A 24474-nucleotide genomic window follows, 5' to 3' on the forward strand; every position below is an offset into this window, starting at 1 on the left:
AATGTAGTGATTTTCATTCCTCACTGTTTCCAAACAATTTCTGTACAAATTTTGGAGTCTTATTCTGATTATGTATTAAAATTGCTGTCTTTAAGAATCTGTTTATTCTTAAAGGCAGAAAGCGTCTACTCTTATGTGCCAAATGTTATAGTTGGCTTTTTTTCCCCATAAGCTAGTTTTTAAAAACATAATGTATATGTCTTCAAAATATTAGTTATATATTTATTTTCACATGTCAGAATACTATAAGAGAGACACATTTTAATTTTCTCAGGTATTTATCATTACTCAAGGACACTCAAGGACTGCTAACTCAATCCTGGAATAAGGCTGTGTCTACACCACTGTTTCCCAACTGGGTCATCGAGACACATTGGTACTTTGAAAATAAGCACCGTGACAAATTCTTGACTTTCCCTGGACAGCCTTTGTGGGTTTTAAGAAATGAAGGGAAAAGTTGGTCAGGAAAAGGAGGCCAATTAATGCATAATGTAAGTCTATCATCCTTGGATCCTTAGGTATCCGGATGAATGTCTTTCTGGATTGGTATGTGTATTTGGGAGAGTGGTTCAATATCTTCTAACCTTGGGCTAAAACTCAGCAAATTTAGAGGTGTCTCAGACTGAAAAAAGTTGGGAAACAATGGACTCTCCAAATGCCAAAACAACTGTCTGAAACATTTAAACATTCCGTTAATCAAATTGGTTTTGTTTGTATGTTAACAAACAACTGATTTCAACTTTTTTTCATGAAATTTGCTACTTTTCTTCCTTACTGAATTAGTCAATTCTGTTGTTGTTTTGACCTTGTGTAAACACAGCCTAAACCAATATTTAATTTATTAATTAAGCCAGCCATGCAAATTAGCAAAGACTCATAACCAGAGCTCAGAAGAAATTAGCTTAAGTCTACAAGAACTGAAGTGTAGGCAAGTAAGTTTTAATCGAGTACCAGACTTCTTCGGGCTATTGCTGCTCACTGCCATCAGATTCACCACTGTTATGACAAATGGTAATTTTAAGGAAAAACTTTATAATGTTTTAGGGCTGACAGGGTTTAAACTAAATGCTAAAAACATGAAAACTTAATTTGGATGTTGGGATGAATATGTCTTATGAATATGAAAGATCCCCACACTAAAATAACTTTCAGTAAAATCTAACAATCAAAAATTACTTGGAATTCTTGTGTATCTATCACTATACTATAGTATCTAACCAGGCTATATGATTAATATTTAACATTTTATTTTCACAACTAAAACTTATGGTCACTTCATTTATATACCTTCTCATTTAATCAAGAAGTGATTGCCAGCTATTAATTTATGGAATAAATACCTTGGAAGAAAACACAAACAATCGGTAATAGTTTATTTCTCTGTGACCTTCATATTCAAAAGCATTGAGACGTCAGAGATCTCTGCTAATACCCATCTGTCTTAGTTTGTCAAGCACAGACTCATTTAGGGAAAGAGTTCCAATTGCTTTAGAAATAGCAATCATTTTAGGTCTTTTCAAGTGGAATTTAAGTTTGTTGACCAAATGCCAGTGTCATCAATGAATAAACTTATAAACAATTCAATGTGCCTTTATTCTTCTTAATAAATCAAACAGTTCTGGGCAGTGCTGGGTGCATTATGCCCTTGTACACCAAGTATCTGCCAATTCAGAAGAAAGGGAACGCCTTGGAGTTTTCTGATGCACAGTCTCTGACTGAGGCAAACACTCATACCTAGAGACGATCTCTGTGACTTATCCAGGAAATAATAAATCCATCTGGATCAGTGTTTCACCTTATACCCAAGAAGACTGTTCAGCTGTAGTTATGCACAGGAAAAGGCACGGCTATTTCAAGGTTACTGTATAGATTAAAATATTAATAGCACTGAAATGACTTCATGTTTAAGCATATCTTTTAGGCAAACCTAAAATATAGAATTATGGAATACAAACTGAAAAATGAGGATGATTACTGCCTTTATTAAAGGATTACTTGCTTTATAAAATATTTTATCACAAGATTGCTTCTAACGGCCAGCATCAAAGAAACATTAAAAATATCACATACTTTTGATTTATAGTCAACTCTTTGGAATATGTTTGTTTGAATAATCTTTTTATCATGTTCTGCAAGGATACAGGAGATTTAATCACCAAGATTTTCTAAAGCAGCATTTAAACCAGGGCAGTACACATTTATCCTGATTTTAATTGCTACCATTCAGATAGCTTCCAACTTAAGAACATATTGCACTACAAAAGTTCATTGGCAAGTAGATAAATTTAGATTATGAATGTCTACAGAAAGTAAGATAATTTGTGATTATATTCCACAAAAGCTGAAATAGTAGAATCTCTCACCGAATTAGTGGCTACTTCCTTATAGAAAGGGTCACCATTACACTATTAATTGCTAATATTCTACTATTCTGACCTTCTAAAACAAATCAGAGAGGTGAGATCAGAAACTCCAGTCTTCCAGCACAACCGTGTTTGAACATGGGGGCACAGCACTATGATCTAGATAGAAGAGGGAGACATGGGTTTATGTCCTGGGCCTGATTCTTACTAACTATGTGGATTTGGGCTATTCAGACCTTTGAAGCTAATTAACCAGTTCTTCATCTCACAAATGAACATTACAAATATATATATTTTAAAATCTTATAACAGTATGTATAAAGTTATAAAACCCCATTGGATTTTATCACAGGGGTTTGTCCTCTGTAAGGGACATTATATGCATTAGTGATCAGCTATTACACTCCAGTGCAGCTGGCCATTTCAAATGTGCAGTACACTTAATATCTGTAATGAATGCTCATGACTTGAGAAACGTCTGCATTTCTAAATTAAGTGCAATCTATTATGTTAATATTTACACATTGAGATTACCCCTAGATTCTTATAATGCATCACTGTTTAGATTGGTTTTTAAATAGATTCTACTGACATTCTCTCACACAGGTTCCTTCCCCACCCCATTGCTTCCTAATGATGCAGGATTTTCCACGACATCTGGTCTTGGTGTCAACAACCATTTATAGCATATCAGCTGTAATGAGCAGCAACTGTTCGCAAGTTTTGTTCTGTACTTCCATATGGATACAATGGCAACTTCTTTCATCGCGATTTGGGGTTTTCTTGAAACTGTTCAAGTATCTCAAAGTCCTGAGGCAAGTTTCTGGAATCACTTTCAGAATTGCAAGAGACTTGGGAGATAAACTAACTCAAATCCCTCTTTTTCTAAATGAGGTAGGGAGGTTCAAAAAGATGAAGTAAGGGCTTGAGGTCAGATTTCCTGATCCCCTCCTTTTAAAGATGTGATTGTGAGATATAAAAATCATTCATTTTCAAATGGTAATCCATTCAGTAGATATTTTAAGAAGAATTTAAAGTACTCAAAAATATTTACTACACGTATTCAAATAAAACATGGGAAAACTTATGAAAAAGGCATAATTTAATCTTTGCTTCTTAAAAATATCACAAACATATCACGAGGATTTCTAAATTAGCATGATGTTTATTAAAGAACTGATTTAGCAGAGGTGATGATCATCTTCAACGTGGGTCATATAAACATCTTCAATATTAGTCATAAGACAGATTTATCCATGCACATGCATGATAACTAGCCAGTAAACTCAAACATATGGATCTTATGTTTAGTGAAATCATGTGTATTTTACTTTCTTTAAATGTTTTGTTTTTTATGAATATTATAAAACAGCAAGCTATGAGTTGTATTATTCTATATGATTTGATTCTTACACCCCCCTGGATATTGGCTTTTAAGAAGTGAAAATCTTTTTAAATTTCTTTCCTCTAGTGGAAAGTATCAATATTCCAATATGAAGTTAATCAGTCAGTGCTTTGGTGTGTTTTCAGTCACTTCTTTGCCAAAGAAGGTGTGAACAAAGCTCCTAAAATTCAACTAAATGAAATCTTGCATGAACTGAAAAGCCGCATGTCAGGCTCTTTCCCACATATGGTGGAGGTCCTCTGGTGCATATGATACAAGCGACTTTTGCTTTGATTTTGCTTTGCTCTTCACGTGGTGGATGCCTGAATTTATGCACTCAGCATGGGCACCTTCCAGCTGAGGAATGCGCTCTAAGTCTGTCATGAGGAAGTTCTGTTTCTATCACTGTGCATATATGAGCAAGTTCAAAAGAATCACTCTGTATTACATTCCTGTTTCTTGATGTACTTCTAACATTACTTATCAGCACACACTATCAAGTAGATGAGAGAACCAGAGTGTAACCACAGTGGGACTTCACCAATCACCTACTGTTTCTCCACAGCCTGACATACACCAAGTACTTCATAAAGGAACAGTAGAATGACTAATGAATTATGGAATTTGTCACATAGTTTGTAATGTATCTAGATGTACATTAAAGACTGTGATATAGTCTTCAAGCTTTTATTTTTAAAGATGATTCTGTGAAAAGTGAAATACTTGTGATTTTGTAATCAAGGAAAATGCAGAAATCATTATTTCACATAGCTACCCATGGTGACAAGGATTTACTGACTGCTTGTCACATTTCCAGAAAATGAACTTCTTTCTTTTCTGGTCATACATTTAATTTTGTGTCTATGAAAGTGTTAAAAATCCTCCCAAATTTCCAGAATTACTATCTTCACTAAAATATTTCTATCCTTCTATCTATGGACAGGGAAGCCTGGCGTGCTGCGGTTCATGGGGTTGCAGAGAGTCGGACACGACTGAGCAACTGATCTGATCTGATCTGATCGATTTTTCCATTAAATAACACTGTTCTTCAAGAGGTAGGCTTTAAGAAAACAATATTTTCTGCCAAGGCAATTCACCAGTGCGTATTTGTTGCTAAAAGACTCAGTTGTATGTATACAGCCTCTTATCCGGAGAAGGCAATGGCACGCAACTCCAGTACTCTTGCCTGGCAAATCCCGTGGACGGAGGAGCCTGGTAGGCTGCAGTCCATGGTGTCGCTGAGAGTCAGACACGACTGAGTGACTTCACTTTCACTTTTCACTTTCATGCATTGGAGCAGGAAATGGCAACCCACTCCAGTGTTTTTGCCTGGAGAATCCCAGGGACAGGGCAGCCTGTTGGGCTTCCATCTATGGGGTCGCACAGAGTCGGGCACGACTGATGCGACTTAGCAGCAGCAGCCTCTTATCCAGAGAGCTGCTCGTGAGGCAGTTTAGTAACCACTTCTGATACACTTTGAGCTGAAGAAATTTTACTACTTTGCGTGAAAAATGGTTATTTGAAAAAGTACAGCTATATAGCTGTCTCTTTTGCCTTACTTCCTTCTGTCAACTGATTCACAGAAATTGTATTCTCCAGGCTCTTACACGAGACAACTCATCTGACTTGATATTCATTTCCTGTGACATGGAGAGTTGTCACTTCTTACTGCAGCCTCTTTTCGACCTAGTATATTTCTGGAGGCAGTGCCTATCTGATGTACTTTCGTCTTCCTGGGAGGAGCAGCATGGATATATCTCCCACGTATGTTTAAGTGATCTTTAACTCATTGGCCTGTATGTTCCATGTACACAAGGTTTGTTTTTGTTTTGCTGTGTAATATATGCCTAAAGCTAAGACAGGGCCTTAGTAAGTGCTCGAGAAATACTTGATTAATGTTTGTTCTTCTCTTTTGATACCTGAATTTTTAATTATCAGTTTACACAAATATCATACCACATTACAGTAATCCTGTCTTCATAAATGTTCTGCTTTTTAAGGACTCCAAAATGATTGTCTTGATGTGGCCTAAATTAAGTGTGGCAAATCCATTTCATTCTTCTTGATGTCTCATTTTCCAAAGGCTGTGGACAACGCCACCTTACTGATTTCCTAAACAGAACATTTTCACTTTTTACACTAGTCTTTTGTCAAAATTTATGTTGTCCTCCTACTCTACATTATGTCTTAATTATTCCTTATTCTATTACTAATGATACAAATTTTGTATAGTTCTGAAAAGCCACAGATGGAGATTATTTTAATCTCTTGATTCACTAAATTTAGACCCATTCCCCCAAATAACTCTTAATGTTACTGGTAAAATTACTTTCCCATCACTATTTTGAACTCTTCTTTGGTATCTATAAGGGTTTTCAATTCATTCATCTAACTGAACTGAGAAGTGATAGGGATTAAGCTTGCAGACCCTGGAGCCCAGCTGCTTGGGCACAAATCCTGTCTTACTAGCTCTGCGCCCCTGAACAAGTCCTTTTCCTCACGGTTGCTAATCTCCTTTTAGGTAACATGGAGACAATCATGGTACCTTCCTCATGAAGTTATTCTGAAGATTTGCATGATAATACAGGGCAGGGTATAGAGCAACTGCTTGATAAATGGCAGCTATGGCCCTTTTAGTTTTCAGTAGGTTCTGCCTTGATCCAAAGCCTCTCATACCCCTGAACTAGAGTCCTATGACCACGTCACCCCTGCTGGAGCTCCCTAGCAGATCTGCATCCACTGGCCTGACACTGAATGCACCCTAGACAAAAGACTGGTCCAGGAACCCACTGGATGCTGCCTGGGGCGGCCTGACGTGTCTCCAGCGTCTCACCACCCTGACCTGTCTCCTGCTGTTGTCTCTGGGACACCCTCAAGTTGCCTGCTGTGCCCTAGCCTTGTCTCTAGGTCCTGGTAAGTTTCCATCTGGTGGAGTCTACTGTCTAAAGAGCCCCTCAAAGTGGCAGTTATTAAAATATTAAAAAAGAGATCTTCATGTTACCACTGAATCAAAGAGGATATGCTTATCCTCTTTTATTCAGCATTAATTAATATGTCACAACAGCCTGTTTTACTCAGTGTTGGCTTTTAAGTGACAAGTGTACTTTGGGTTGAACTTTATTTATTCCTGAATTGAAGGACTATGCTGCAAGTGTTAACTAGGGACAAGGTCCCATGTTGGGTACTGGAAAGGAACACAAATGGCTATTATCCTCAGAGGGGTTTATAGACAACCTGTACAGTACTCCTGTGCTCACAGGTGCCTGATGATGATGCTGATAAAGGTAATACACCCTGTGTCTTTATCTCACTGATATGGACAAATTACACTGTGTCTATTGTACATGAATTAACATGTGAATCTTGCTCTGGAAGCAAAAATATATGGCCTAATAATTTTAAGGGCAACATTTTTGCTTAAAGCCTGATAATAGATTTCAGCAGCTGATCTTTTTCATTTTAATATATTAGTAAATGTGCTGTTACAAGTGGTATACTTATCAGATTATGCATCGTGGGTATAAAAGCCACAAATCAAAGCCAGCGACAGAACACACTTAAGCTGCCCTTTGTACACAGGTTCGGGCCTTTGTTAGTAGGTTTATATCATGGCCTATTAAGAACTAGACTTAACTGAGGTTTATCCAAGTCAGCGATTTGACAAAAACTAAGACAACAATTACAGAAATTATAACAAGCTTCATCAGAGGTTCATCTCTATCGTCTCCTTAAATCAGAGTAAGAATGGAAAGCAAAAACACTTTCCTCCCTTGAACGAAATCTCTGGGGTGATGCAGCAGGCTAATTGCTTTCAGCAGTAGCCTCTTCTGGAAATCACCCGCCGGAGTTTTTAACTAGTGACTTTAGCTCATATGTCAGAAAGTATCTTTTTCTTCCCACGCCACAGCCTAGGCTCACTGCCACCTCTGATAAAAGTTCCAGTCTTTGAAGGACTCAGCTGGGTTTGGACATTTACAGAAGTGCAATATCAAGACCTCAAAAAATATATTTCGAAAGTCCTGGAACAAAATGTGCATTTTTCATCATGGCTTTTAGAGTATACTTTTAATTACATAAAACGAAGTAAACTATCTCAAATGATAAATTTATTACACAGTAAGAACAGCACAAGCAAGGTGTATGTCTACATACAGTCACTTAAAAAGGAAAGCAGCACTGTGAGCTCTAAGAACTCACAAAAAGGGGCACTGCTGTTATGTAGCTGCTAGGCAGTTTTTGAGGTGATTGCCATTTATATGAATTTTCAAAGGAACACATTCTTTTTCCTTTTTCCTGATGGGTAAATTTGGCACAAGCTCTCAGACTCAGACTGAAATCAAAGGAAGGTTCTAGAAAAGGCAATGCTTTGCTTACAGATCACATCTTCAAGTAACTTGCTCTGAATCACTGAAGAAATATTCTTCTAGAACACAGAAAATGAACGGAAAGTACGGTGACAAAGGAAGTATGCCGAGGTCCTGCACACATTACAGTTTAAGACATTCTGACCTACCCTTTGCCACCTTTGTACAAAAGCCTGGAAAAGGCTGAGGTTTCAAATGAAAAATCACAGCTACAAGTGATCCCCTGCGCTGTGTTGCCCACCCAGGATTTTTCCTCCATTTAAATTTCTAGGTGTTCACTATTTCTCTGAAATGTCATCAGTAAAGCTAGAATGCTGAGAGAAGAGGTCAGAGAATTAAGAACAAGACAGTCATCTTTGAAATGTTTAATTTCTAAATGATCTAAACATTTCTTATTCTCAATGGTTATCAGAAACTGAGTCAAGTCTTAAAAGTACTAGTATGTAGCTATATGTTACATATATACTATTTGATAATAAGATTTGTTTTACCCTTTTTCCATCTGTTTTAAAACACAATAGTATCTTGACCCCTAGAAATATAAATAAATAAAAAAACAGGAAGACTCAGTGTCCTCAGAATTCCTGGGACTAATGTTAAGGGAAAAGACTTTACTACCCACAATGGAGGCTGTTAGCACCAATCTCGTGGGCCAAAAATCTACCTAATACATTCATCTCTATTAACTTTATAATTTTGATAACCACTTACAAAATATAGGTACATAAAGTATGAGTTTGATCAACAAACATGCCAATACGTTCACAGAACAAGTTTAAAGAGAAGAGGAGATCATCAGTCCTACTCAAAGTCACATTAAATGCTGTATCCTGTTTTTGGAGAAAGAAAATATAACCTGCTTATTGTTCGTGTTAGGAGATGATGTCTCTCTGGATGAAATGGGATTTATATAAGTCTCAACTGTGCATTAGAGAACTGTGGCGAGGGAAAGTGTTTTCATTATGTGTTGGAAAGAGTCCGCACAACTTTATTGCTCATATTTTTGCCTTTACAGGCATAACTGCAGCTGAACAGTCATTAGGAACTGTGTGGTGGTTTGTCTTCTCCAAGGGCATTACTCACCTTCAGGTCCCGATGGACTACGCCCATCTGATGGCAGTGTAGCACAGCCTCCAGGATCTGCTGAATGCAATGACTGCATGCAAACACCAGGGGGCGTGTGTTAGTTCCAAGCTTACACTCACTGTCTGTATACCCTCAGAGAGACTGGGTTAAAGTGCAAAACTAGCAGACAACTGGGGTTGTGTTTAAACATCTTCAGTCACGTAAACATATGCTCGAGTAGAGTGACTACTACCTCAGGACAATCAGGATCTTGCCAGATGTGGGCCAAAATGTAGGTTCACTTGTTCTAGAAAAATCCATCTTAAAAACTTGGAATTCAGGAGCTCTTTTCCCAGTTGTAAATCCTCACAGGAAATGAACTGGAACACAAGTATAGTTTTTATAGATTTTGTGTTCACCTTCACTCCACAAAAAAACAGCTGTTTCCCTCTTCTCTCCCATTTTTCTCTTATCATTTGAAAGCTGTCACATTAGCAGTCAAGGCTCCATTAAGGTTAAATTAGGATACGTAATGAATTTTTGATAACTCATTAACTTCACATGCTTTAATTTAGCTGGCAATTATTATCTCTTGCCTGAGGGTTCATCGGACTCAAACGGAGCAATGAGGAACCAGTTGTTCTGCTACAGCAACCCATGGTCTCAGAACAGAAGTGGTGTTTAGCTCTACAGGCGGACATACATCACAGGCCAGGGTTACTTCCAGGCCAATGCTGGACATCAGGAAAGCCTGCCCCCAAACCGTCTCTCTGGTTTACTCCTCGGAACCTTAAGAGCTGTGTTTCCAGTGCTGTCCTTCCCTTTTTGCTATGATGTATATTTAGCCTGTAGATGAGCAAACTGAAAGAGGCATCATGCATTATTATGTCATCATTTAGTCATTTTAAGGAAAAGTTGGGAAAGGCAAGGGAACAATTGTACAACACCCACCCTCTGCCCTTTCCCCAGAAAAAAACAACACTTCCTCTGATTCAGATGTACAGACTCCATATACTGACCTTCAGATCCCTGTGCACTATGCCATTTAGGTGACAATGATTTACACTTTCTAGAATCTGCTGTATACAATGACTGCAAAGATACAAGGGCAGAATGGAAGGGAGAACATTTTAAAGGCACAGAATCACACTGAATACAAAATAAAATGAAAATCTGAACGAAACACAAACGAACAAAAATTATATTTTCCACATTTTTTAGCTTTACACTGGAATTAAATAATGCTGGATAAAGCTAATTCTGGCAGTAACAAAAATGACATCCAACACAGAATTTGTGACATGTTCAGACAAAACAATTTGAGCTGTGTTTTCTTTCATTGCAACTCTATTAATCATTTGTTTATAGAAGTCAAAATTTCCATATTCAGGGAGAAAACTTTTATAAATAATTCTAGGAAATTTTATAAATAATTCCCACCAAGTTCTGGGAAAATTCTTTAGTGAAATAAAATTTATGGGTATTTCTTATACACATCTAAACTGTTTAAAATCTGAGGTCACAATTAAACATAGGTGTTGAAACAAGAGGGTAACACAAATGAAGTGGCAGGTGAGACAAGGGTTAAAAAAAACGGAGGGAGACATTTACCATTTTGACTTTAGAAATGGTGCTGCTTATATAATACATAATAGGAAAACTAATGCACATCTCCAGTAATGGAAGGAGAATTTAAAGTAAATCCATGGTATTAAAAAATCCCCTCTTCAGTATAGCCATACTTTGGGGTAGAATAAAAACTTAAAAAGTAAAAATAAAATTTTCAATCCCCTGGAGCACTGGTGGTTGTCTGACACATTTCCATCACCTCAGTGAAAGAAAACTTTTATTCCTATGGTAAAATGTACAATTTATGCTATGTCAAATAGACTGCTAATTAAATATGAGGGAAGACATCACTGATGGGCATCGATAAGGTCCCATGAGCTGTCATCTGACATACAGTAACGCAGGACATATCACACTGATGAATTCTGCACAAGTTCACTGTGTGATTCAAACGCAGGTATATTATAGAACTGCATTCATTCATTCAAGGATTAAGCAAATACTTTAGCGAGGACATTTTCAATCATTTAATGTACAAAATACTACTACTCCAAAGTAAATTACTGAATTAAAAAAAAGTAATCATCTAACTGATTTATTACAACATAAGTGTCACAGTGATCATGATTGTGATTTTCTAGCTCTAACTTGATTTAAGTGTACCACTAAAAGAGCTTGAGATTGGTTGTTTTTGACTACACAGCTTCCTGGACTGTTGGTAATTATTTGCTAATCATATAGCTTTTTTTCCTTCTACAGTAATGTTCACATTATACTTCTTGTTAGGAATACTTTACTCTTTCATCTCAAGCCATTGGTATAAGTTTTTAGTCCTAATGAATAACAGAAAATAGAGAAGTAAACAATAATTAATATTAAATAAGCTTCACCATATGTGACTAGTGAGAATGAATTCAATTCTTAACTTCTTGAGGGCTAGTACTAAACAGATTTTTACAAGTTACTTACTCTTTATGCATATGGTTGACAAGAGAATGTTTCTTCTCCTTAATTATGTGTGAGACCTATCCTAAACTATCCTATAGTAAATTTCAAAATTTAATATAAGCATGTATATGAAATGATCCAACACTTAGGGTCTATCCTGTTATCTTAGGGCTGAAAATAGTCTCTAATTTCAACCAGTGTTTTGAAACACAATAACAACCTGTTTAAAATAACTTTGAAAAGCAAAATAAAGGACATTTCTTAACTTTTTATTACCTTGATAAAAAAGATTATTCTCTTGGCAAGTGGGAAAATAGTTACTTCCAAGGTTATTCTGAAGTGCTTTTCAGAGGCCTAATGGGAGGATTTGGCTTAGACTGAACAAGCGATGATTCACTCATCCTAAGTGACATGGAACTTTCTATTTGACTTTGGCAGTAGAAATTCCATTAAAAAAAAGTAAAGAGTGTAGTCAGGTACAGATAAGATTCATAAAATGTCATCAACAGTAACATTAAACCAAGAAGGTGAATGAGAAGTTCAGAAGTGAGTCTGGGTATGCATGTGCTACTGTGGAGGGGTGGGGGCCTGCTACCGGCTGACTGATGCCCCGGGCCAGGCTGCCAGGGAGGCAGCAGCCTTAGGAAGCTCTGAGAGCGCGGGAGAACACAGGCAGGCACAGACCACCATAACTGAATACACATAACCTCGCATTTACATGGCTAGTAAGGAGCTAATCACTCATGGCCAGATTTTTCAAAACGGGTTCTAACTACAGAATATATATAAGAAATGCCAAGGAAATTAATACCATGCAGTCTAAGTAATATCTCCGCAAGTAAATTAATGTTATTTCACTCCAAAAACATTGCCTTTGTATAGCCTAGGAAGGCTCAAATGAGACAAAATGTTAGCCATTTTTAACTTCTGTAAAAATGTTGCCAATTAACAAGATTGGGAAATCTTCTTGAACCCTCTGAAGTACCTGAGTAAATATTTTTTCAAGTGAGAGTTCCAAGGACTTAAATGAAATTTCCAAAGAGTTAAATAGTTCATAATGTTTTAAGGAGACCTCTGGGGCTTTTGGAGTCTGTTTCTTTTTATGATCTGTGATTGGACGTGGGCTATTCATGGAATTTTCTGTGATGAGGGAAATGCTTTATATTTGCTATGTCCAGTCAGTTGCCACTAGGCACTCATGTAATTAAGCACTTGAAATGGGGCTAGTGCAACTGAGGAACTAAACTTTTTATTTAAAGTAATTGAAACTGAAATTAAAAGTCACATGTATAAACAACAAAGCCCTATTGTATAGCATAAGGAACTATATTCAATAGCTGCTGTTATTCAGTTGTTAAGTCATATCTGACTCTTTGCAACCCCATGGACTACAGCACTCCAGGCTTCCTTGTCCTTCACGATCTCCCGGAGTTTGCTCAAATTCATGTCCATTGAGTCAGTGATGCTATCTAACCATATTCAAGATTCAAAAATTCATATTCATATTCAATATTCTAACTATATTCAATATCTTGTAATAAACCATAGTAGAAAAGAATACAAAAAATCACTTTGCTGTATTGCAAAGTATTGCAGAAATTAATACAACAATGTAAATCAACTATACTTCAATAAAATAAATTTTTTTAAAAAAGAGTCATATGTGACTAGTGGTTATCATACTGGGAAGCCTAGCATCTAGAGACCAGACAGAGGGTTTCAATTTTTTTTTATTCTCATAACTTTGATAAAAAGTATATTTCTTTATCAGAAGTCATTCCAGGTAGGCTTTTAAAAAAATAAATATATTCTAACCATAGATACTAGTTAAAAGTAAAGTTTACATCAGAGTCATAGATTTTTTTTTCCCAAAGAACCATCTTGAAAATCCTTAAGAGAGAGAGGACTTGTGAAAAGTCCAAGACGACATTATGAGATTCTCATAATCCTAAGTACCATGATATATTTGTAGAGATGTACTGAACAAGCATCATGTGAGTGCTGAGTCTTCTATTTTGTCCAGGACAAGTCACTTACCTGGCATCAGCTTCACTGTAATACTCTCTTGCCACTATGTCTTCAAACAGTTCACCGCCAGTAACTCTGTGAAGACAAACAAGATTACATTAAAAAAGAAGAAAAACCTAGGCATCAATAGATTTGCACCAATGTTCACATAGAATGTTGGTTTTCATATTATTATATAAATATAAAGTATAATAAATTATTATAAAAACATAGAGTATATTAAAATATTATAAGACTCCATCAGTTCAGTCACTCAATCATGTCTGACTCTTTGCAACCCCATGAACCGCAGCACGCCAGGCCTCCCTGTCCATCACTAGCTCCCAGAGTTCACTCAAACTCATGTCCACTGAGTCAGTGATGCCATCCAACCATCTCATCTTCTGTTGTCCCCTTCTCCCCTCGCCTTCGATCTTTCCCAGCATCAGGGTCTTTTCAAATGAGTCAGCTCTTCTCATCAGGTGGACAAGGTACGGGAGTTTCCACTTCAATGTCAGTTGTGAACATTCAGGACTGATTTCCTTTAGGATGGACTGGTTGGATCTCCTTGCAGTCCAAGAGACTCTCAAGAGTCTTCTCCAACACCACAGTTCAAAAGCACCAATTCTTCAGCTCCTCAGCTTTCTTTATAGTCCAACTCTCACATCCATACAGGACTATTGGAAAAACCATAGCCTTGACTAGATGGACCTTTGTTGGCAAAGTAATGTCTCTGCTTTTTAATATGCTGTCTAGGTTGGTCACACCTTTTCTTCCAAGAAGTAAGCGTCTTTTTATTTCATGGCTTCAGTCACCATCTGCAGTGATTTTGGAGCCCAAAATAAAGTCAGCCACTGTTTCCCCATCCATTTCCCATGAAGTGATGGGACAAGATGCCATGATGTTTGGTTTCTGAATGTTGAGTTTTAAGCCAACTTTTTCACTCTCCTCTTTCACTTTCATCAAGAGGCTCTTCAGTTCTTCTTCACTTTCTGCCATAAGGGTGGTATCATCTGCATATCTGAGATTATTGATATTTCTCCCAGCAATCTCGATTCCAGCTTGTGCTTCATCCAGCCTAGCATTTGTCATGATGTACTCTGGATATAAGTTAAATAAGCAGGGTGACAATATACAGCCTTGACGTACTCCTTTTCCTATTTGGAATCAATTTGTTGTTCCATGTCTAGTTCTAACTGTTGCTTCCTGACCTGTATAAAGATTTCTCAAGAGGCAGGTCAGGTGGTCTGGTATTCCCATTCTCTTTCAGAATTTTCCACAGTTTATTGTGATCCACACAAAGTTTATTGTGATCCACACACATAAGACTCCATAATGGCTGATTTATATTCATCTAAACATTTTCCTATTTGCTTATGCATCACTAGATCCTGGCACACACTTTTCTGTACACCATAAAAATATTCAGACACATCTCTCATAGAAAGTGGTTTCTATGAAACTCATCAATTCTCTAAGGTCTGACAAAGTGTGTGCAACCATTCAGGAGTATTTTCTGAACAGAAAGAGAAGATTATACATATCATGGATGTAGAGTGTGAATTTGCAGGCTGTATTTCTTTGGAGGGAATTGTTTTTTTAAACTGCAATGGACATGTCTTTGTGGGCTAGAGGTGGCCTTCCAAAATGCATGTCACTTGGGGGCTGAGTGCTCACTTTTCCGTGTAAAAACACCCTGATCTCCTTAGTCCAAGTCTTCACCAGTAAATAAGACTCAGGCTTTGCCAGTGTCCTGGGAGTCAGCGGTGATCCCTTTCCAACTAGGAAGGAGTCTATCTGTCTGTCCTTTTTAATAAAGTGAAGACTTTCCCACAACTCAGCAACTGAATTTGTTTACTCCAGGAAGTTCATTCAAATCATGGACTTTGAGGCTCTCTAGCGAAGGTGATGTAACTCTCTTTGGGATTCATCTCTTTTCCAGGTCTGATAGATATAATGATTTGTGGCCAGAATTCCTTAAGTGGTGATTCTCTGGCTTACGCTTTTTTTTTCTCCCTGCTTAAACAATGATTTTAAATTTTAAAGTCACAAAACTTTGTAGTAAAATTTAAAAAATATGGAAACATACCAAGTCCTCTCCTATCTCTGGATCCCAATTCCACTCTCTGGAATAAACTAGTTTTAACTTTGTGTGTGTCCTTTCAATTTTTTGTATGTCTTTTGACATTTATACTTCTCCCTTTGCAAACGCACACAAAGAACACTTATCTCACTAAAGTGCAATTGTGCAACCACAAAAAGTAGGTTAATTGTGTTTTTCATTTTACATTAAATCATGGGCACTCTTTCACGTCAGAAGCATTTTCCCCCTATTAAACTAAGTAGTGCGCATGCGTGCGTGCATGACCATGTGCATCTTTGAGAGTATTTCTAAAAGATAAATTCTTATAAGTAAAATCATTGGGTCAAAGAGTACCCACATTTAAAATTTTGTTGGGAAGACAAACTATCCCAACTTTGCTGGGAAGGCACATTATCTTCCCAAATCGTTGCACCTCCAATATTGTCAAAGTGCTGACAGGCCCCTAGTATGACTAATGATGGTTATGGTCAATTAACAAAAATGCCTATCTAATTGGGGAAAAGTTAGCTCATGTTAATAGGAATTTTATTATGAGTGAAATGAATTATTTTCTTATGTATTTGTCAGTCGTTCTTCCTTCCTTATTACGATCTGACTTGACTTTAAAAGAAAATTTCTGTTTTGGAGTTTTTTAAATTTTATTTTATTATTTAACTTTAGAATATTGTATTGGTTTTGCCGTATATCAACATGAATCCGCCACAGGTATACACGTGCTCCCCATGTTTTGGAGTTTAATCTTAAAATAGCTAACATTTGTCAAGTGCTTACCATGTGCCACACAGTGTGCTAAGCTTTAAATTCATTGAGAAGTTCTCATAATTTATGACGGTTTTACTACTAGCCCAGTTTATTGATGGGAAAATGGGAGTACAGAGAAGTAACTTGCCCAACTTTACAGAGCCCTGAGTGGCACAGGCGGGGCGTCCACTCCACAGCCCGCACTTGGCACCACTACACTGTACAGCTTTTCCAGTCATCACACTGTCCATCTCTCCAGAGGTTTAGAAGGTATGAGTCATCTGGTCAAGCACTGGGTGAAGATGTAAGGCTTGCTGTATGCAAGTGTGAGATAAAATTACCCTAAAACTGGTTTTTTGTCGCTGTTCTTTTTTCTTCTTGCTTAATACATTCTGAAACATCAAATGAAAACATTTTCTAGAGATCACCAGTTATTATTCTCTTCTGTATTTTCCTCTCCTACATGTAAAGATGTGATGCTAAAAACTATAGATTTGAAAGTTTATGTAACTTTCCCCCAGCTCCACTGCATTATGGATATTTGTAAGTTCTTTAATGTTGAAGTTACAACTTTTGACTCTATTATTTTTAGATATAAAATGGACACCTAAAATTATTTAAAGCTTCATAGGTGCAGACATAGAAAACGGACTTGTGGACACAGTGGGGGAAGGAGAGGGTGGTAGGAGTTGAGAAAGTAGCCTGACATATATTCACTACCATGTGTAACACGACAGCTAGCGGGAAACTGCTGCGGAACTCCAGGAGCCCAGCCCGGCGCTCTGTGACCACCCAGAGGCTGGGATGCGGAGAATGCGGGAGGCAGAGACAGAGGGGAGAGATAGATACATATAGTTATGATCAGTTTGCATTGTTGTAGGGCAGAAACCAACACAACACTGTAAAGCAATTTTCCTCCAATTAAAAAATAAACAAACACAAGGAAAACAGAAAAAAAAATCCTGTAACAACAGAAAAGCGTCACATGAGCTTGTTATGAAATCTATGGTTACGTATACATATAACTGCATTTACTGGCACAGCTAAGCTTTTCTCCCAGTTATAATCTATGATCATTTGTGCCCTAGACAAATTAGAATACTAAGTAATTAAATATTAGAGAGAAAGTACTTCCAACAAATCTATTGTCTCTATAATGATGATAACAGTTTTGTGAGATTTCTTCCTTTGAATGTGACCAACATAGATATGATGCATTCTCACATTTATCCTTGTTTCTGACCACAGGTACCAAGAAAATCTGTATATATTACATACAATCTTGGATTATTAAAGTGCTTAACAAATATTAATTAAAAAGTCTGTCATTAATCAAATTGCTGCCGCATATATAGTAGCTCCTTAAATAGATTATCTGCTCCATGAGAACTGCTGGATCCTAAATTATTAATACTAGGATCAGGACTTACTGAGCTTCGTTACCTTAGTGCCTACCCTAGCAACTAAGACGTAACATTTATTCAATTAATGAGTACTGAAATAACGATCAAATGAATTAACCAAGTCAGGAAATTATGCTACCCATCTACTATTACAAGTTTAGAATTTACATGAGCTCAAAAAGAAAAAATAAATCCCACTAAAATTTAGCTACACATGATAATAGGTTCTATTTCTTGAGGGTTCATATCTAAAGAAGAATACTGAAAAATCAGGTATAATTATTAAACATATAAATATAAGGGGTATAGAGTTCTATACTGAGTTGGAGATTAAGTAGTCAACTGTCTCAGAGTACTCTTTCGCATTTTCTAGCATTCGTTTTTCTCATTATTTAAAAATATCCTTGTGCAGTGAAGCCATTTTATCATTTTGACTATATGTATGACAAACGTCTGAGAAGGCAAAAATGGAGTTCTAATAGAACACAATGCCTTAAAAAGAAATTACTATACTTTTTTCTATACTCACATTACTTGTTTATTTAATAGAGCACAAAATTAAACAGGAGTTATTACTGATTTTGGAAAATTTTTAGTGTGTGAAGTTTCATAAAATTCACAAATTAAATCAGTCTGATGAATAAATTGATAATTAATTAGAGATGTTGTGAATAAATTGATGTTAGGGATCTATATGACATGAGGTATATCAATTATACATTTGAATCATTAACTATCATTTATGAACCTCCAGAACATTAGAGCTTACAGGAAAAAAAGATAATTCTGGAAGTATGAAAAGACGAGGTTCCACATATCTTAGAGATGAATATTTTTGTTGTTGCTTTCGTTATTTATTGAGATGCTAAATCATTCTCTGTTATCCAGCAAGAATGATTTGTGCTCCTAGTATATTTGTGAGTTATATCAGAAATGCTTAAAAGTAGTTTCATCTTAAATAAAACCCTAAGTTTCACAAGGGTTATAGCTTTGACTATGACACTGAGCAGCCGCTGGAGTCCAAGATGTGCAAGACTGGGCTTTGGAAGGGAACACGGGGCCACCCTGAGTCAGGAGCCAGCACTGCTGCAGAGACGAGCCCGGTGCCTGAGGTGGCAGGCCAAACCCAGGGAGCTCGGGCTGCAGTCACGCCGGGAACAGGAGCCCAGAGCGGGGCCCGGCGGATGCACGGTGAGGAGGCAGTGTCTCCGAGGCAGGGCCAGGAGTGTCTAAGGAAAAAAAGGAGTAATTCCCTATGGAACTCTAAGTACAGAGTTGAAGAACAAACCCAACGAGCAGAGGCCACCAGACCCGAAACCCAAGGCTGTGAACAGAGCCAGCAGGAGTCACATTAGCGAAGAATCACCAGGGTCAGATGTTTGCCTGTCTGTCCCAAAACATTTCACGTGCTCCCTTGCACCTGGGTGACGGGTGTGTGCTCTAGTGATCTCCAGGGTAGAAGCTGTGACGCTAACGTGTTTGTACATGTTACCTGCAAGGTGCCTGGCACACTGCTTTCCACACTGGTGAACAATAACGACACACACCCACTGGTGCCCACCACACGCGAAGCCCCAGTACGTTCTAGGCCTCTTCGGGTTCTAACACAACCGCCTCACGAGGCAGATACAAGTGCTCCCATTTGACACGTGAGCACACTGAAGCGGTGGAGGTTAAGGACTTCCCCAAGAACGCACAAAGTGAGAGAAAAAGGTTTGCGAGTTCTCATCGTGCTGCCCTAATCGCTGCCCCTTAGACACAACCTGCAGGGCAGGAGAGGGCGGGCCAAAGATGTCTGGAGAGCCCAAAGGATCACGTGGAAAGGCTGGGAATCACAGTGACATAAAGGCATTTCCACTTCTCTCTCTCTCAAATCCTGGACTAAAGGCAGACCAGATGCTGGTAAGGGCTGGTCAGAGTGAAGCTGATCAGGGTTTATTTACAGGAGTGTTACTGGTTGTTTTGGCCAGACAATCCTTCACCATGTGGACTGTCCCTTGCGTGGCAAGACTATTGGCACCAGGCCACACAGCAGGTGCCAGCGACACTACCTTGGCAGTGCGTCAACCCCACTACTTCCACCAGTCACCCCAAGGCTCCCCCGAGGCCCCCTTGAGGAGAACCACTGAGCTAAGGGAACAAAGTCTACGGAATACAACTGAAAACTCAGGCCTTCTTAACACATCTAACATATACAGTCAAACAAGCCAATCAATGGGCTTCCCTGGTGGCTCAGCTGGTAAAGAATCTGCCTGTAATGCAGGAGACCTGGGTTTGATCCCTGGTTGGGAAGATCCCCTGGAGAAGGGAACGGCTACCACTCCAGTATTCTGGCCTGGAGAATTCCATGGACTCTGTAATCCACGGGGTCGCAAAGAGTCGGGCACGACTGAGCGGCTTTCACTGTCACTTTCACCTTTCAAGCCAATCAGTGGTTCAGGGGCCTTTTGGGCAGACACTATGATGAACATTGTATCTTCAGTACCTTACAGAAGTACTGCCTGGCAGCAGAAAGCGCGTCATGAATCTTTGCTGGGTAAATAAATTATTAAATAATCCAGTGGATTAATGAAGACATATGCAGCTGTCCACAACTTTACGGTTTAACCTGTACTTAAGGTAAGATCTGAGGGGGAGAGGCCCAAGTACCTTTCATGTTATTTATCTACCAATCTCTAGACAAATCCTGCTGACTTTATCTCTAAAACGGATCAAGACTTCTTTCCATCTCCACCACAAGGTCACCGGTCCACGTCATCACTCACCTGCACCACTGCAATGGCCTCCTAAGTCACACCATGACCTCTCTTGCCCCTCTGCCGTCAATTATCCAGATAGCAGCTTTAAATGCACGTTGAATTTTATCTCATGCCTCCAGGATGCTCTTACATACCTGTGCAGTGCTCCTTCAGGCAAACTCCTCGCAGGACCTGCCTGTCTCCTGAGCCTCCCTGGCGCCCCTCTCTGTGCTGCTCCGACCACACTGGCCTTCCTCCAGTTCTTTAAATACACCAAGCTCCTTCTTACCCCTGAGCCTTTTCATGTGCTTCTCTTCTAGAACTTTCCCTTACTCTCTATATCCATTGAATAAATTCCTCTTATCCTTCAAAATTCGGCTTAAATTTCTTATCCCCAGGCCTCTACTCATCCAAGTTATCTTATTGCCTTAGAACCCATTTTATTCTCCGTAACACCTATCACCAATACTTATCATTACGAATTCGTTTGTGTTTGCCCTTGTTTAATGTTCGTCTCTCTACCTGTATGGTTGCTCTGGGAGGGTAATTTGCTCCTGCTTTTCCACTATAAAATATAAAGTGCTGACTCACAGTGCCTGTGACAAGCACATTAAATGCTTATTAAGTGAATGAGCCCAGAGTTTTATATTTCACAGACAGCCAGATATGTGGGATGATCACATATCAATGCCATTATGTTGATATTCCTGACATCATATCATTCACCATTACGTTTTATAAGAAAGCAGGGATCTCTCAGGCAGTTTTTCCCTAGAAACCACGTATTTCACTTTTGGACTTACAGTATCTTTCCCATAAGACAGAGTTTGTCAGTGAAATAATCACGTCTGATCACAAATGCAAGAAGTATTTGTTGAATTAATTATAAAGGCACATACTTGGATTAGAGATTGAGCAAGATAACTATGCTTATATTTTATTTTTTGAAGAACTGAACCCATATATGTCTTTATTTACTGTAATTGAGTAAACAGACCAGAAACATCTGTATGTTCAAATTCTATTTGACATTATGCCCCTCTCATATGCTCAGAAATGTTCAGAATCCTTGGTGAATGATGCGTTTTAAGACGAGTCGAGTGGTGCGGCCACGACCAAGCACAATCAGATGTGTCAGACAGTTCTGACAGGGTGGCAGTGGTGGGTGTGGGGGTGGCTGATGCAAACTGGGGATGACTGACACAAAACACAACTCTGGTTCACTGCTAATGCCATTATTAGTATCCTTTTTTTTTTTTTTAAAGCTAAGATCAATTTATTCTGTAAGTTACTTTATAGCTGAATGTCCAGTATCTGATAACACCTCTGAAGTAGTAGATTATTTGAGGTTGTCCAGAAATGTTTTTCTGAATGAATTCCAAATTGTATGATGGAAATCAAAAAAGGTGGAGAGTTGCTTTAACAGAAAGTCCAAAGAGTTTCTTATTGATTCTGATGGAGACAGATTTGCTGAGTCATACTAAGAATTAGAATCAAGATGATGAAACTGAGACAAGCCATTGGAAGTGTTTCATACAAACCCAAATCAGGCCAGGAGGAAAGGCACCGTGCTGGAGGAGGCCCCGTGAGGGATATTAGAAGCAGGACTGTGTTCATGGACACTGTCCAGCCTGAAGTGTCATGCACAGTGGAGCAGTGGAGTGGGATGGCAGGATCCTAAACTCTTCAAAGGAGAGCTTCCTTTACTCCCACTTTTCTAATCTCTGGTGGCTGAATCTACCCTTTCAATATCATTCTGGATTTCTGTAATCTCCCTCAGTTGTAAAACTCATGCCAGTTCTACTATACAATCCCGTCCTCATTCCATCTTTCACAAATGTAGGTGAAAAACTTGGACCACAATCAAAAGTTCATATTCTTAAAGTTGCTTTTCCTCTTTGATGAACAAGAAAAAGCATGAATAAAAGCAGCACTGCTAACCACAATTAAGGGCACATGGAATAAGGCAAACTTCCCTGGTGGCTCAGACGGTAAAGCGCCTGTCTTCAACGCAGGAGACCCGGGTTCGATCCCTGGGTCGGGAAGATCCCCTGGAGAAGGAAATGGCAATCCACTCCAGTACTATTGCCTGGAAAATCCCATGGACAGAGGAGCCTGGTAGGCTACAGTCCATGGGGTCGCAAAGAGTCGGACACAGCTGAGCGACTTCACTTTCAAAAATGAGATAGGTTATTGTTGTTCTGTTACTATCACAGACTTCTTCAAGTAAGCAAATCAGCCACTAAGCTTATTATATTAGTGTGTTTGTGTGGTTTAATAAGATACCTTAATCTAAGACTAATTAAATGCTCAGGCAATGTATTGCAAAGATGTATATATCAAAATGGATACTTCCTGAAGGCAAGAAATAGACTGTAATTCTATGCATTAAAAAAAGTTTGATGCAAATTAACATCACAGTGAGATACCAACTCACAGCCACTAGCGTGGGTTACCACAAAAAAACAGAAAAGAATACATGTTGGTGAGGATGTAGAAAAATTGAACACTTGTACACCACTGGTGGAAATCCAAAATGGTACAGCTGCTGTGGAAAACGGTATGACAGTTACAAAAAGTTTTAAATAGGATTACCATATGAGCCAGCAATTCTGCCTGTGATTGTGTACCCAAAAGAATTGGTTCCTGAAAAGATATCTGCACTCCCATGTTCATAACTGTACTACTCACAACGGTTAAAACACGTTCATTGGCTGATAAGAGGACAAGCAAAATGTGGTAAATGCCATCAATGAACCTAAAAAGGTAGTAAGTTTTGACATATGCAACAACATGGGTGAATCCTGAGGACACCATGCTAAGTGAAATAAGTCAGATACTGATAATTTCACTTACATGAGGTCCTCAGAGTAGTCAAAATCAGAGAGACAGCAAGGAGAATGGTGATCGCCAGGGACAGAGGAGAGGGAAGAATGGGGAGTTATTATATAGTGGATGTAGAGTTGCAGTCCTGCGCAATAAAAAGAGTTCCAAAGATGGATGGTTGTCCAACAGTGCACATGCGCTCAATGCCACTTAACTGGACACAGAGATGGTTTAGCAATTTTTATGTTATGTGTATTTAAAAAAAATTAAAACAAATTATTTGATGATAATGAGGACAATGAAAAAGAGTACAATGTGATGAAGACTAAATAAATATTGCTATTTCCTATTCCTTTATGAGTTCCAGAGAGATTCAGAAAGTTCTCCATACAAAAATCTTGAGTGCTAATGAAAAGTTCTATATCAGCTAGTTGTTAAAAGTGATAATTTGTTCCACTGTTACTTTTCCCTTTAGGCAGCATGCTCACGAGAATGAAACAGATTCAACATAATAACTGGCTTGTTATTAGCCAACTGTGTGAGGTCAGGTCAGGCCAAGATTTTTGTGTGCTGTATTTTGCCTATTCATAAAATGCAAAGAGAAAATACAGCATTTTTCCCCCTATTCAGAGCCATCAGATAAGGGCTGTTACAATTTGTGCTCTACACAAAGGCACACGCCAAGGGAGCAAAGGGAGAGCTCTGACGCAGCCTTCCTCTACTCTCTAAGCAGTGCCTGTACCCGGAGCTTTCAGAACGGCACAGAAACACCAACAGGCTCTATATCTGACAAAGTTCCATGAGTAATTCAGTCCAGATTATCCCCTCCTCACCAAGACATGACCACCACGACCCCAAAGCCTCTTCAGAATACCCAAAGACAGTCAGTGAGGCACACAAAATGTTCACGTCCTGGGAATATCCAATGTGAAAGTAAATGGTCTTTCTTCAGTGTCTGTGTG

The 24474-nt window shown here is 38.4% G+C and overlaps 1 protein-coding gene across 41 annotated transcripts in view; it reads right to left on the reverse strand.

The window, feature by feature from the left end:
- The window catches only part of CAMK2D (calcium/calmodulin dependent protein kinase II delta), a 309080-nt gene that overhangs the window by 69035 nt on the left and 215571 nt on the right, over positions 1-24474 (reverse strand). For 28 of the 41 annotated variants that reach the window (XR_015165941.1, XR_015165939.1, XR_015165940.1 and 25 more), the window contains exons 5-6: positions 13731-13796; positions 10196-10268 (exon numbers count right to left, since the gene is read on the reverse strand). Coding sequence is in view for 37 of the 41 variants with exons in the window: in XM_086407229.1 (XP_086263355.1) it covers positions 10196-10268; positions 13731-13796 (139 nt within the window). In the remaining 4 variants the exon portion in view is untranslated. Of the gene's footprint in view, positions 1-9194; positions 9268-9429; positions 9587-9879; positions 10040-10195; positions 10269-13730; positions 13797-24474 lie in introns of those variants that run through there. The other 13 variants (XM_086407241.1, XM_086407238.1, XM_086407240.1 and 10 more) reach the window with 5 other exon arrangements.

Source organism: Bos grunniens, chromosome 6, assembly GCF_055505025.1.
Source record: "Bos grunniens cultivar Pamir isolate PY7600 chromosome 6, Bosgru_T2T1.0, whole genome shotgun sequence".
Lineage (NCBI taxonomy): Eukaryota > Metazoa > Chordata > Mammalia > Artiodactyla > Bovidae > Bos > Bos grunniens.